The 14,069-nt window shown below is 49.5% G+C and overlaps 2 protein-coding genes across 2 annotated transcripts; one reads left to right on the top strand and one right to left on the bottom strand.

Moving 5' to 3' along the window:
* The first annotated feature begins 482 nt into the window (after positions 1–482).
* On the top strand, positions 483–3,036 carry p2ry10 (P2Y receptor family member 10). Its single transcript, XM_068740801.1, has 3 exons — positions 483–667; positions 743–923; positions 2,122–3,036. Exons 1-3 carry the CDS (start codon positions 483–485, stop codon positions 3,034–3,036), a joined length of 1,281 nt encoding a protein of 426 aa, XP_068596902.1.
* A 2,270-nt stretch (positions 3,037–5,306) lies between these two features.
* On the bottom strand, positions 5,307–9,126 carry LOC137894821 (integral membrane protein 2A-like). Its single transcript, XM_068740291.1, has 6 exons — positions 8,987–9,126; positions 8,556–8,693; positions 7,605–7,790; positions 7,402–7,512; positions 6,767–6,911; positions 5,307–6,452 (listed from the first exon to the last, which is right to left on the bottom strand). Exons 1-6 carry the CDS (start codon positions 9,056–9,058, stop codon positions 6,358–6,360), a joined length of 747 nt encoding a protein of 248 aa, XP_068596392.1. The 5' UTR covers positions 9,059–9,126; the 3' UTR covers positions 5,307–6,357.
* Positions 9,127–14,069: the final 4,943 nt, after the last annotated feature.

The raw sequence follows: 14,069 nt of genomic DNA, 5'->3' as shown, positions 1-14,069 counted from the left end.
ACAAGGTCAGGAATGATCGTCGTGAAGATGACGATGGAAATATGTGATGACAATAAGCAACCAAATAAACCTCATCTGCTGGGTGAGATTTGGTCACGTGATCCACAGTGTTGTTCTGAATAGCATCAGAATGGATCTGGCATTACAAAAATATACAGTTCGGTTCTCAGACATAATTTGTTGTGTAATACCGATCTAAAACCGATTTGTTTGATAACCGAAAATATATTTCTCTGAAGAAATATTAGAATCTAAATTAAGCCGTTCCTACGCACCAGATAAATGGCCATTTACATGCCTACAGTTATATTGATATGTAACTATGTGTATCTAAATAACAGATAACACATAAAAGTACAAAAAACAAACGCATAATGTATTATGTACGGCGGAAGGGGGAGGTGTTATTCCTTGCCACGCTACTGTGAAAGTGGTACCAAACTCATTTTTCTCTTTCAGGCGGGTGACTGAGTAAAATTCAAATGGCTCTGAATGCGTCCGGACGGTGGGAGGAGTCCCTGATAAACTCTTCCTCACAGTGTGGTCACAATATGACCGGCTGGAATCAGCGAATGGAGACGATGTACACTTACTTCTACCTGCTGCTCTTCTTCCCCGGGCTGCTGCTTAACACCACTGCTCTCTGGGTCCTTTGCAGACACATCAGGTAAGGCAGACACTCCCACGAGACGCCTCTGATGGCGCCTGGCCGTGTCTAACTCTTCTGCTTGTTGCTCGACAGCAAGAGGACCAAGGCAGTGATCTTCATGATTAACCTGGCCGTAGCAGACCTGGCCCACATCCTCTCTCTGCCCCTCAGGATCTATTATTACTTCACTCACAGTTGGCCGTTTGGAAAAGCCGTCTGTTTGTTCTGCTTCTACCTCAAATACCTCAACATGTACGCCGCCATTGTGTTCCTGGTAAGCAGGCAACAAGTCCAAAGGGTACGAAGAAAGCTGCAAGAGTTACTCGAGGCTATTAGGAGTGTGCCCGAAGCTTGCTATATGAATCTGAGTATCTTCGAAAATGTCGATGAAGCCTGCAGGGGTAATAATGCTGGTCCGAGTGGTAGCAGTCATCAGTGGCCAAATCTAGGAGGGCATCTTTTGCACGTTTGCAAGAAAGACAAGGGCAAAATGGCCAGAATAAAAGTGAGTCCACTCTCCTGCTGACAATCGGTGAATCTGTTGAAGCTGAATTTGAACAGGCCAATTAGAACAGAGGTTTAAGGTGATTGAAGTTATAAAGTTATACATCAGCTACAAGCAACCATCCAGGACCAGAAAATGCTGACTCACTGAAAGACACTGATGTCTGGTTCACACCTCACAACGTTTTGTGTCTAAGTACAGTGACTGAGAACTAAGCTGACTGAAGGGCGACGTGAAAGACTTGGAGTATCCTAGATACGTCACTGTTACCGGTTGTCGTGCATTGGCTTCATATTCAGGTCCTTGTCGGCTTTCTCCTGAGCTTGCCAGCATCCGCCGGCGCTGGTGCATTCAGAACTGCGGGAGCAAACATCCAACAAACTGCATTGTTGAAATGAGCAGTCAGCATCGTGAGAAGTTTCTGAACACGTCAACGTGTCATCGGTGCGGCTAATGATAAACGCCTGCACATGACAGGAAGAGAGAAAACGGCCTTTGCCTTGCTGTAATCCATCACTGCCTGATCCTTCGCTTCTAAATGAACAGACGCAGACCAACTTGTACTCCGCTTGTGGCGTAAACGGTTAGGGACGTGGAGCAAAGATCACGGGGATGAGCACAACTTAATCAGGAATAATGTTGTCCATCTTAACACTTCCAAATTTTCTGTAGTGCACGCCCAGAAGAAAATCGTAATGCTGAACTGTAATGTTGTGAAAACGTGTAGATATAAAAAATGTCAGTCTAGCTCCAGAACTCATGACCAAAATGATCTAAACCTTTAATCCTGTTCCTACATTGAGAATGCTAAGGAAGGTGGCCCCAAAAGAAAGGTGCGTTTGATCAACTTGCCCTGAACGTCCCCAGTCTTCAGAGGGGACTGTTTTTCCCATCGTCTTGGTAAATCCCACTTCCCAAAATGTGTTTCCTGCGGCTCTAAATCTCACTATCTCTTTTTTGTTACCAGGTGTGCATCAGCATGCAGAGGTGCGTCTTCCTGCTCAAGCCGTTCGCCGCCCGCCGGTGGAGGAGGCGGTACGATCTGATGATCAGCGTCATCGTGTGGGTGGCGGTCGGTCTGGCCTGCTCGCCTTTTATCCTGATGCGGAGCAGCAGCGATCTCAGCGTCGGTACAGACACAGCGTATAACGTGTCTCCTCCGGACGCCGCCTCGACCCAACCACCCTTTCGCTGCACACGGCTTTCCACGCCACGCTTCAGCAAGAGCCCCAGCAGGTTCCGGCCAGCAGACAATCCCAGCTCCACTAGAGTTGGCTGTTTTAAAGACCTGCCTATGCGTCGTCTTCCGGTCTCTGCTGCTGTCGCCATGATGGCTCTGGCGGAGCTATTCGGCTTTGTCATTCCATTGGCCTGCATCTGCTACAGTTCCGTCCGCATCGTGCGGTCCCTCAAACAGGCACAGACCCCGGATCAGCACGATCCAAATGCGCCCAGCGCCTCGACACGAAGCCGGCTGCAGTCAGTCGCCTCCGACGGCCAGACAGGGAAGCAGACCGCCAGCGAGAAGCGGCGTGCGCTGAGGATGGTGCTGAGCTGCTCTGCCCTCTTCTTGTTCTGCTTTGCCCCCTACCACCTCAACTTCCTGCTCTACATGATGGTGTCGCAGGACTTTGTGTCCCACTGTGCCACGCGGCTGGCTGTGCTTCAGTTCCACCCGGTGTCTCTGTGCCTGGCGAGCTCCAGCTGCTGCCTCAACCCTCTGCTTTATTACTTTCTGACGGCTGAGTTCCGACTGCACCTGACGAGGAGGACCTCCTCCTTCACCTCGTCGCTCCTCTCCTCCCCCATCAGCACCTCAACACGGCTTCAACCGCAGCGCAGGCTGATGAGCACGGAGAGCAGCTGGTCAGACAGAGAGTAGCGTTGTTGAGATGTGCTTTATATTTTTTTTATTCTATTTTTTTAGGGAATGGCAGCTAAACATGACAAACACATGTCCCATGATGCACTCTGCTGAAAGCAGACAAAGCTGGACAAGGAAGTTAACTGTAGTTAGTGAATTGTGCCTGTTTTGAAACGAGAAGCTCAAAATATCAACGTGAATATTGCCGTCCTATAAAAGAATGTGTGTGAATGTACTGTAAATACAGTGTTTTACCTACACTGGTTGTGTGGCGGTTATTTCGGTGAGGTTTCCTCTAAGGGACGTAAAATTAATGCAGGTGCAAGTTTGCTTGTTGCACTTCCTGTCGCGGTGCAAAGCTGTGAAGCAGCATCTGCTCAACCCCACCACGCCCTTGTGTCTGTTCAACCCAAGTCTGCCGGTCCCCACCCTATGCAGATGCGTCTCGTCCACTGTAGGAACATCTGCCTGATTCAATTTGCTGTCAAGTTGACTCGAATTTAGTCTGGTAGTGACTCACTAAAATATCAAACGGTAAAATATAACAGAGAAATAAACCAAAGGCATAAAAGAAGTTTCTGCTTAGCAATGCTTTGTTCTGATAGAGTGACGTCTTCATCTGTCAAAAACAAAAGGACTTAGCATCTAGATTTCATCCTCAGCCGTAATAACAGATGGCGTGGTGTGAAGAATTATTGCGAACACCCACCCACAGGAAGCCCTGTGTGTGCTAACACTCCAAGACAGCAGAGACAAAGAGGACGGAGGCAGAGTAAGAGGGTATCACAGCAGGAAATAAAATATGGGGGGTGGGGGGGGAATAAGGAAACTGAAGGAACTGAAAGCAAAACAAGTGATGAAAGGAGAGGAACGACTGACAAAAGAGAGAAGGCGGGAGGGAGGGAGAGATAGAATAGTGTCAGGCTGAGAGGATGATGCGCGGCGGCTGTGACGACAGAGGTGAGGCACTGATAACACCCTAATAGGTTTTCATTCAGCGTGTTTTGTGTGACAGCTGCTTGCTTTCAGTCTGGGGCCGTGCCCCAATGCGAGGTCTGTTGTGTTGAGGCTTGGTAATATGCGTCGTGGAGCAGAACACATAAACGTTTTTGAGTGCTGATGGTCGAATCGAGGACAGATGTTGTCGCTCCGCGGCAACAACTCAGAGGTGAATCACACAATGAGAACGTGCCTCCTGTGGGAAGATTGCAGGACATGCAGCGCAGACAACCTCTGTAAGAGGAATACGGTACGTGCAAAGGTGAGAGCGATGAGGCTGCACATGCAGGGTCAAGGTCAGTGAGGCCTGAAGTACAAGAGTAAAGCAGTGCGGCCGGGCAATTAACGACACTTTCGTTCCGCTGACACATTTAATGCCACACTCTAGATGCAAATGTGGTTTTTAACGCCACTGCATTGTTATTACAGCTAAAGTAGTAAGTTGCATTTTGGCACAACACACTTTGTTAAAGATTAAATGAGTGTAAATGTAGCAGAACTTCCGTCCCGCGCTGTCCCTCAGATTCACCTTGTGACCACCTGGAGGGACGTTGACCCTTAGATTGAGAACCGCTCACAAGTCGGCAGGTTTTAAACACATGGTGTGTCGGTTGAAGGCCTGTTTGACAGGCCTCTTTGTGTTTGTGAGAGAGAGAGACTGAGGGAAACTGCTCTCGGTGCAGCATCGGCATCCGACCGCATCCGAAGCTGGTTTCCTGTGACACTTCCTCTTTTTTTTTTGACAGATGCCATCCGTGCCAGCGCGCAGCAGCCAAGACATAGAATGCCGTCTGAAACACCAACGGGCTACCGGTGCTGGACTAACACATTCATGAAGCATATGAACTCCTCGTCGTGGCAAACAAGCACGGCCGCTCAAATATATCCATCACCTGAAAGCAAGCAGCTCTCCTGATACCAACATTGTCAGTTCCCGCAGCGGGTGAAACAGCCCCCGGCTTGAGTTGGACGTGGGAAACCACAGCCGTGGGAGCAGTGAGGCGCTCCGCATGTATCAGCACCATGTGTATGCCTCCCGGTAGCAGAGGACTCAGAGAGCGACTTAAATCAGTGTCGATAAGGAAGAGTTAAAACTCAACCCCCTGGTCCTCCAGATGAAGTCCGTGCATTCCTTTAAAGCGTGTGTGTGTGGGGGGGAAGGTCTTTATTCCTGCTATGGAGGACGAGATTCATAGGATGTAGACAATGGTGCCACTCCTTAAACCAGAAGCTCAGGAGGTTAAGGTGCGAGGTTCGGCTTCCCGAAGTGTTAAGAAAGAGGCGACTCCTTCGGTAGGAACTCAGCTTTATTCACCGACAGTGATCTTTTCAGTAGCTGCACACAAAAATTGGTTCGATCTACCCATCTCAGATAAAAAGCAGAAACAGACATTTTCACAAACACACTTCCTGTGCGATTCTCTTTCTGTGCAGGCTCTGAATACGAAACGACTCCAAATGACTTGAAGCTATTTGCATTTTATTTTTTTACTTTTTCTTGCGGGATTTTCAAATTCAGAGTGTTTTATGCAGTTATTGCACATTTTTTTGTAATTCTTTTTTTTTTTTTAAAGAACATTTCTTTTCCGTGACTATTTTAAATAAATAGCTCTCTCCAAAAAACACGCAGCCACTTTCTGTGAGCCGTTTATTACAGCCGAGGTCACAGGACTACAAATGTATAAACGGGAACTCAAAATGAGACTTCTAACCACAGATCTCCTTGTAGCTTATTCTCTGCGCGGCGACCGCCGTCGAGGCTCATTAGAACGCGTGAGGCTAAACACAAACAACGACACGGGTCCCACTGGTGCTGGACTGCTCAGTTTACGTGAAGTAATCACAGCGGGAGGACGGAGGCCTCAGGGCTCCGAACACTCTGCTACATCCATAAAGACACCGACAACCATGTTACAGCACTGACACACAGGATCGCGAGTAGGAGGACTCGTCTGGAGGCGAATGCTGGGATACGACAACAACACGTCTGCAGGAAGCTACGCAGAAGAAGAAGAAACTAACCAAATGAAACTTAGCGCATCCTTAGTAAGCAGGCTGATGCTGGTTATCGGTACAGGACTAACTACTAGAGACTAGGAGAGTTATGACTCGTACGGGTTCTGGGGCGTACAACACAGGAGGAGGTTTAGGCTATTTAATGCTGAACATAAATTCACTTATTCACTCAGGTTAAAGCAGCGGGCGCAAAAACAACTAAATTAGAGTTAAATGTTTGTACAAAAGTTACTTTCTGCTAAAAGTTGTTCGCTCCGTCTCACCTACGCCTTCCTACTCTACGTCGCTCGGGCTCCGGCCCGTTCCCGCCCCCCCCGCCCCCCATCAAGCCTTGCAGATCCGGGTCTGCGTTACGAACGTGTTCTCAAAGTGGTGGAAGGTAAAGCATTCCTCCGCAGAGCGCTTCTGGATGCGTCCGCCTGCAAAAAAAAAAACGGCATTAGTCCTAAATATGCCTGAAGCGTTTCACTTCCTGGTCAGACTGAAATCCACACATTATTATTAAATATCTTATCAATACATCAGGTGAATATTTATTATAGATCTACACCGGACGGGGCTGAATGCTAATGTGGCTACAAGCTGCCTGCCGGCGCCATCGCTGGCACTTTAATATTCAATCTGCCGACAGAACTCTGCTTCGTCACGTGACCAAATCAACCACATCACCACGGCAACTCCAAAACGGCAGGGCCGACAACTTTTGGGAGCGTGCACGGCGCCGATAACAGACCTGGCAGGCTGGAGCGGCGCTGCATTCTGTAGGTTTCCTTCCCGTCACACAGCCGGCGGATGTAGAAGCCCAGAGGCTTGAGGTCGAGGATGCGCTCCGTCACCACCAGGTCCTCCTGCACCAGGTAGCTGCGGTAGGATCCGGACTGGGACAGCAGAACCAGAGCACGGCTTAATGAAAGGCACTGAAACGGGGAACACGACTGCAGCCTAATAGGGCTTGGGGGGGAAATAAATAAAACAAAATAAAATCTGGACAGATTGTTGGGGATTATATTGATAAAGCAACAACAGTTGTAATTTATTCAGCGCTTCCTGGTGGCGAGTAAAGAAGCGTCTGCGCCCACGGTGAACATGTTCAGCATCGTGGCTCTAACGGCCGGTTTGGCACCGCCTCCAAACCTCGGCTCAGGGACGTTCCCTCCAACCACAAATCTAAAGAACACAATGGAAGCTTCCTGAATCTGATTCATGGAGTTACTCACATCCAGACTGGCTGGAATAGCGGAGCGTCGGCTGGAAGCCCCCCCCCCCCCGCCCCCCCTTTACAAAATGACACTTATAGCCCCCCGTCTGATTGTTTTTTCTTAGAGCTTGCTGGATCCGTCGCGTTTCTCCGGACCGGCAGAGCCTCACCATCAGCTGAGAGAAGAGGTCGATGAGGTCCTGGGGGGGCAGCACCACCGAGGTGTTCAGGGGGATCACGAAGCAGGTCCTCAGCTTCAGGTCCAGATACGCCGTCAGCTTCTACCCTCGCACGCGCACACACACACACGTCAAAAACGACTCAATCCACTGCGACTGGACGTTGAGCCGAGTGTTTGGCGCCGGAGCGTTACCCTGTTGAAGTCATGGAGGATGTAAGCTGGGTCCCCAGGTCCGAAGCGGGGCGGAGGGACGCTGATGACGGCCATGTTGTCAGAGATCTCCATCTCCTCCTCCACCCGGGGCAGGTAGTACGGCTGGCTCTCTCCTCCGGCGCCGGGCGACACGTCACTGAACTGCATCGCCCCGTGATACAGCCTCTGGGGGCCAAGACAGAGCACAATCAATCGCTCTGATAGAGCGCCGCCTACGGCCCTCGGCCACCAGGGGGCAGGAGGTGCATTGGATTTTCTACTACTCTGGATTTTCATTTTAAAAGATGGATAAAAAGATTTCTTGCATTAAAAAAAAACATTTTTCTTGCTTTCTCGTGCTCCTGGTGCATTCTGTAGTTTCAATGCACTCATCTGGAAAAACCTCAAACCAATGCTGAAATCTACTATTTACCATATTTTGTCTGGCCCGAATTGAAGCAACAGAAAAAACAACCAAACTGTTGCTTAAAAGGAAACGGGCCTCAATGGGTTCTAAAGTTTGATAGAGGGGCCAGGCCAGGAGCCGATGGATGGAGCGTTTGCATGAACGAATATAAATGACATGCAAAAACCACAACATGAAAGGATTTGTCCTTAAACAGGAAGCAAAGCAAGAATATGCAAGGCTCACTGTACAAATTACAGGGAAAAGGCCAAATGAATCAGGTTTAATTATAATGACATTTCATTTAATGATATAATTTGGACAAGTTCGGCGGGCCTGATTGGGTCAGGCCTGTAAAAATCCATGCCACGCTGGGTAAATGGTTGGACTGACCCATTTAAACTGTTCTGGTTAAATCTGATCATTACAAATCGATAATAAATAAATAAATAAGTGAGGGGGTGGGCCTGATGAAACTGGGGGTGGAGACCCCTGCACGTACACTACACGTACGCGAACCTGCGCGCAAACACGCATTTATTTACCTTTGGGGTGAAGTACCGATACAGACATGCCCCCCCCACGATGAGCCCGCTGAGGATGAAGGCGATGCCCAGCAGGGTGAGCAGGCAGCGCCCCGTGGAGCCTTCGCTGGCCGCCGGGGGAGAGGCCAGCTCAGGGTCCTGCACAGGAAAACACACGCACAAAAACACGCACATTTAATCCATTCATCCCAGTGAGCGTCGAAAGACGCGCACCCCCCCACTGCGCGCTGCACCAGGGGCCGCCGCAGCTCTCCACGCACTTCACGCAAAAACACAATAGGAAGAATTCAACATTGAATTTTGCTAAATTAAAAATGCCACCGAGCAGCGTATGCAGACAGACAGATCTGCGGTCACAGGCAGACCCGCTTGCTGCCGGAGGCCCCGCATCGCCGCCGCGCCCGGACGCCGCGCCGGAACCGATTCCTCACCGTCACCGCGGCGGGCGCCTCTTTGCCCAGCGCCTTCTGCGCCAGGGCCGCGTTAAAAGCAATCTTCACCATGCTGATGACGAGGGAAACAAGCGGACGAGTGAAGCGCGTCGATGGCGGCTGGGTTGAGTCTGCGCTGTGACGCACTTTTTTTTTTACCACCTCGGATTTACGCAGCGCTTCCGGTGGCCGGAGGGGATTTAAAAACGACATCCGAGACGAGAGAAAGAGAAAGCCCCCCTTTTTTTTAATGTGGGAAATATGTAGCAGACATTAAACAGCTTATGCGTTTGATCATTTATGCGACTGGCGCAAATTGATCATGATCCCTGGTTTGTCGTTTGTTGTCTGCAATGACAGTCCGTTCGTTTCGCTCTGGCGCCATCGTGCGGCAGCGAGAATGTTTTCCATTCATCCTACTTGAACTATTCATTCTACCTAATTTGTGTTCTCTACACAGTACATGACACAGAACATGTTGTAATGTAATTAAAGCCATCTTCCGAGTAGCCCGCTCATCTATGTGAATATTCCACTCTGTAATTACGTTCCCTGCTCCAGGCCGGGCGCTCTACCTGCCAGTGTGTCCGCCCACTTCGGTTCACACTGCATGGAAACGCAGCCCAGTGCCAAGGATATGCTGTGTGTGTGACACACACACCCTCAGTGCTCCGGTCTGTGGTGGTCCCTCTGCCTCCTCTGCTTTCACTCTCCTGACTCGCGTACGAGTAAATAAACACTTACTGCTGCACCGGCACTCTAATTCCATGCAACTCTGTGGCGTCTCTCCAGGCCCTCTGCACTGAAACTGTGCCACGTGCACCTCTCGGCCTCACAAACACACACACACACACACACACACACACACACACACACGAGCACTCTGTAAAGCATTGATACTTCCTCTGCAAAACAGACAGATTGGACCGGTAATTACCACTGAAAGGTACATAAACAGAGCAGCTGATTTCTGTACCTAACTGCCCCTCTGCACCCCCCCCACCCCCCCCCCAACCCCCCCTCCCACCAGAACTGACTTTCCTTGAAAATCCTAAATGGTTCTGAAGCCTGTTTATGGGCTCATCTTACGCTGTGTTTGATGTGAGAGCTTGGCCACACATGCATGCATGAACACACACACACACACGCACACACACACACACACACACACACACACACACACACACGCACACACAGCCGAGCAGCAAGACAGAACGGGCCTCAGCATTAGCAGTAATAGCTGAGATGATAAACAAAGGATTTAGATTTAATCCTGAGGGCTTTTCAGCATCACACACAACAGTGGGGGGGGGGGGGGGGCAGTGCACTCTTGTTCTAGACAGAGGAAGTGAGGGATGAGTGGTGGAGACACAGTGTGGGGGGGCAGGTGGGGGTGAAACGGAGTAGTTCTGGGGAGAGGAAAGTGATGACTGGGAAAAACAGAAAGAGTTACGGTGGGGGGGGCAGAGCAATCTGCAGCGTCTGACGCTTGAGCGAGTTTTCCGAGGAGCTGATTAACGGCAGATTAAACTTGCTGTCCATCCAGTTTACGTCTCAAACTTTCTAACGTGCCTCCGAGGTAGGATTTCAGTGCCTTTCAGACCGAAAGTGGGCAAAACGTACACAAACAGACACCCATGTTTTCTTGTGCAAAGGCACACAGAGGCAATGAGCACCATGACGGTGGCTGGCAGGCGTTGGGCGATGGAGTTCGGACGCCAAAAAGGGTTTCCTGCACGCGGTCTGCAGCGAATGTCCAATGAAGGCGACACAAATGCGTACATCCACCTGCATGCGCAAGAGAAGCGCACGCCCTGCCTGCAATGCCAGCAAAACTGTGAACGTCTGCAGGGGCATGTAGCTGGCCTCCTGAAGTGTGAGAAAAACAAGTGCTTATGCATGACACCCCCCCCCCCCCCCCAAGTATATGAATGCGCACACAGACTCACCTCATAGATTTGTCATCGGTTTCAGCTGCAGACATGTGATGGAACCAGTGACAAATGACCGTTCCAGTGCTGCCGAGCCATGCACACACACACACCCGCACACACACACACACACACATTCATGTCACTTTAGGGGGCATTACATAGATGTACATTTGTTTCTTGGAGACCTACGTCTAACCACTACTTGCTGAACCACAGCCATAACCTCCACCGCTGACCTACAAATCCGCTTTTGCCCCCCAACGGACGATCCGGCCTGCATTAATAACCCAACCCCCCCGAATGCAGCCACCATCAGAACAACACGCTCATTCCTGCAACTGCTTTGGTAACAGAGCCACAGAGCCCAACGGAACCAGAGAGTTCAGACGGGCCCTCGCCTGCTTCATAACGTCACTGGCATGTCTTCATGTGGACCCGCCATAATCACCATGTGCCTGAAGTGGGAGAACGTTTAGCGGTCAGAACTGAGAGCGCGAGCAGACAGAGATGGATACGAGGGAGAAACAGAAAACCATGTCGTCAAGGGGTTGATGTGTGGCGGAGAGCAGCGATGCTGCTTCAAAGCACCTTCCAGACGCCCCTTCAGAGCAGCGTGGTGCATCTCGTCTCCTGGTCTTTACCACACACACACACACACACGCACACACACGCACTTTTGGAAATGCACGTGTGGCTTTGAGACAGGGGTGACAAATGAGTATTTCCTGTAAGTATCATCTTGTACAGCTCCCTTCCCTCTCCCATATAGCACTCCTCCTCAGCCGTCCTTCCTCCTCTCAGCCCGGCTCTCCTCGGAGAAAGCTAATCATTTCATGCTGAAGGAGTTTCTGCTAATCAATCAACATCAATCAAGTATCAGCATTGGGTTTGAACTGGTTGTTCACAAAAAGTGTGTGAACGTGTTTTTAAGTGTGTCAGCCCGTAATAAGAAACGTGATTATCACTGCAGGCTGCAAACCTGGCTTAGTTATTACTCAGAAAACTTCCTAACACTGTTCAAAACATGGAGTATAACCAAGTTTTCCCAGAACTGGTAGTAAATAATAATTTAAGTATATTTTAGTGGCATCTTGTGCTTTTTTTGTGTGAATAAACCTTTCTTGTTTGCTTCAGCAGTAAATCACATTTCACCAAGAGCTGCTGGAAATCGAGTTTGTCTAATAGCGGCGCCGCCAATACCTAATAGAACTATTTCCTATGGCGTGAGTGAATCTGCTTAAAATCTTATTTTTGCTTTGGCACAAACACGGTGAGTCTGAAAACGCTTCTGCTTGTTGGAGTCGTCGTTAACCGTGGCCAGACTTATTCGTGAGATAACAATGAGTGAAGGGGAGAGCTGAGCATGTACGGCTGAAAGAAAGGAAAGAGATGGAAGACAGGCGCTTGTGATGAAGGTAAGCAGCTGGCACAGGTAGAAGGGGAAGAGTTGGGCGAGTCAAACCGGACGACGAGGGATGAAAGTGTGCAGAGAAGAACGGAGGGATGGGAGTTGACGCATGTCGGTAAAGTTGCTGAAGGTTAAACTCGGGGGAAATGACCTCATCATCATGAGACTGCTCCAGAGGGCTACACATACACTCCGTCCATGTTGACTCTTGGTCACACACGCACACACACACACACACGCACACACGCACACACACACAGGATGACACACACACACACACACACCCTTCTCTGAATTGTGGCCAATAGCATCATAGCCTTCGAATCATTTCCAGATTCACTGATGTCACCTCTGTCAGGTTCACAGGAGGAGCAGAGCGCGTGCGCGCACACACGGGCACACACACACACACACACACACACAGGATGACACACACACATTGGTACGGAGTGCACTCTTCTTATTCCAGCTGTTTTATTTGACTGAGGGAAGCATGGCAGCATCAACGTCTGCTGCAGCGCAGAGCTGACAGACTATAACCTCTCATGGCCAATGAAAGACCCCTGAAGAGGTTGGCCGTCTGCAGGGGGGGGGGGGGGGGGGGGGGGTAGGAGGGGCCTGCATAAGGCTCGCTGTCATTCAGCAACCACTGGTGGACGTAGCGGTGAGCAGCACACGTTAGCGATAACTGCTTCAGCATGACAGCTGTGATGTGTGTCTGAAGTCTCATTTACACGTCACACACCCTTCACCAGTGTCCAGACGGCACTGGTGCACCTTTATTCCATTCTGCTTAAACACCATGACCGGTTTTTTTTTTGGGGGGGGGGGGGGGTCCGACATCTGCTCCACGCTCCACATCAAAGTAAGAACTCCAGGAAGAAGACTGAGAGTAAATAAGAGCTAATGTGTCCGTTAGCATCCCTAACGATGATCCTAAGTGAAACTGGATCAGCACTCGTACCTTCCCCGGCTGATCAATCCAAACATCTGCTCAGCTTTCCAGACCCTACGCCCCATCCCTCCACAAAGTCTCGTCGCTCTGTAGTTTTTTTGTGTGTAACTATATGGGAAGGGTTGAAAACTGCCTGATCTCACATTGCCAAAGGAAGTAAGGAACAAATCCCTGCAGAACTGCCCCATGTCCAACTTTCATGGAATTCTGTGCATCAGCTTTTGTGTGACCCTGAAGACAAACGATCAAACAAACCATTCAGTGGACCCGAGAGAAAACACAACCTCCTTCATAGACATAAGAAAAGGGTATTGGTCCAAGAATATATGTTTTTAACAGAATAAAATAAAATGTTATTCATGTTGTTGTTAAATACAAGACAGGAATATTCTGGGGATGTACATTACACAAATGAATTTTTAATATCCTGTAAAACTTAAAGCTGATTTTATCAATTACTTATTTAATCTAGAAACCCGACCAAATCATATCAGGTACACACACACACATGACAAATCAAACTAAATAGAAACTATAAAAGCTCTCAGAGAGCGCAGACCTCCACCAAGCAGCTCATTCCCCTCCTAATTGGGTTTACACCGTCCACATGTCGATCTGGATCATCATCAAAAGGTTCTAAATTGTTCTTGTTATCTTTATACACCAACCATGAAGAGTAAAAGTGAATCAGAGTTACCGGGTCGCGGGTCGTGCTGGAGCCTATCCCAGCAGTCAATGTGCGAGAGGCGAGAGGCACACCCCGGACAAGTCGCCAGTTCATCGCAG

This window comes from Brachionichthys hirsutus, chromosome 6, assembly GCF_040956055.1.
Source record: "Brachionichthys hirsutus isolate HB-005 chromosome 6, CSIRO-AGI_Bhir_v1, whole genome shotgun sequence".
In the NCBI taxonomy this organism is placed as follows: domain Eukaryota; kingdom Metazoa; phylum Chordata; class Actinopteri; order Lophiiformes; family Brachionichthyidae; genus Brachionichthys; species Brachionichthys hirsutus.
The sequence above is the reverse complement of the archived record's forward strand: the minus strand, read 5'-3'. Positions and strand labels throughout refer to the sequence as shown.

Bases quoted from the DNA above. Each gene is read 5' to 3' on its own strand.
- p2ry10 (XM_068740801.1), top strand. From the start codon at position 483: ATGGCTCTGAATGCGTCCGGACGGTGGGAGGAGTCCCTGATAAACTCT. The intron at 668-742 runs GTAAGGCAGACA...GTTGCTCGACAG, and splicing joins GTCCTTTGCAGACACATCAG to CAAGAGGACCAAGGCAGTGA. The intron at 924-2,121 runs GTAAGCAGGCAA...TTTTGTTACCAG, and splicing joins ACGCCGCCATTGTGTTCCTG to GTGTGCATCAGCATGCAGAG.
- LOC137894821 (XM_068740291.1), bottom strand. From the start codon at position 9,058: ATGGTGAAGATTGCTTTTAACGCGGCCCTGGCGCAGAAGGCGCTGGGC. The intron at 8,694-8,986 runs GTGAGGAATCGG...TTTCCTGTGCAG, and splicing joins AGGCGCCCGCCGCGGTGACG to GACCCTGAGCTGGCCTCTCC. The intron at 7,791-8,555 runs GTAAATAAATGC...CTTGGCCCCCAG, and splicing joins ATCGGTACTTCACCCCAAAG to AGGCTGTATCACGGGGCGAT.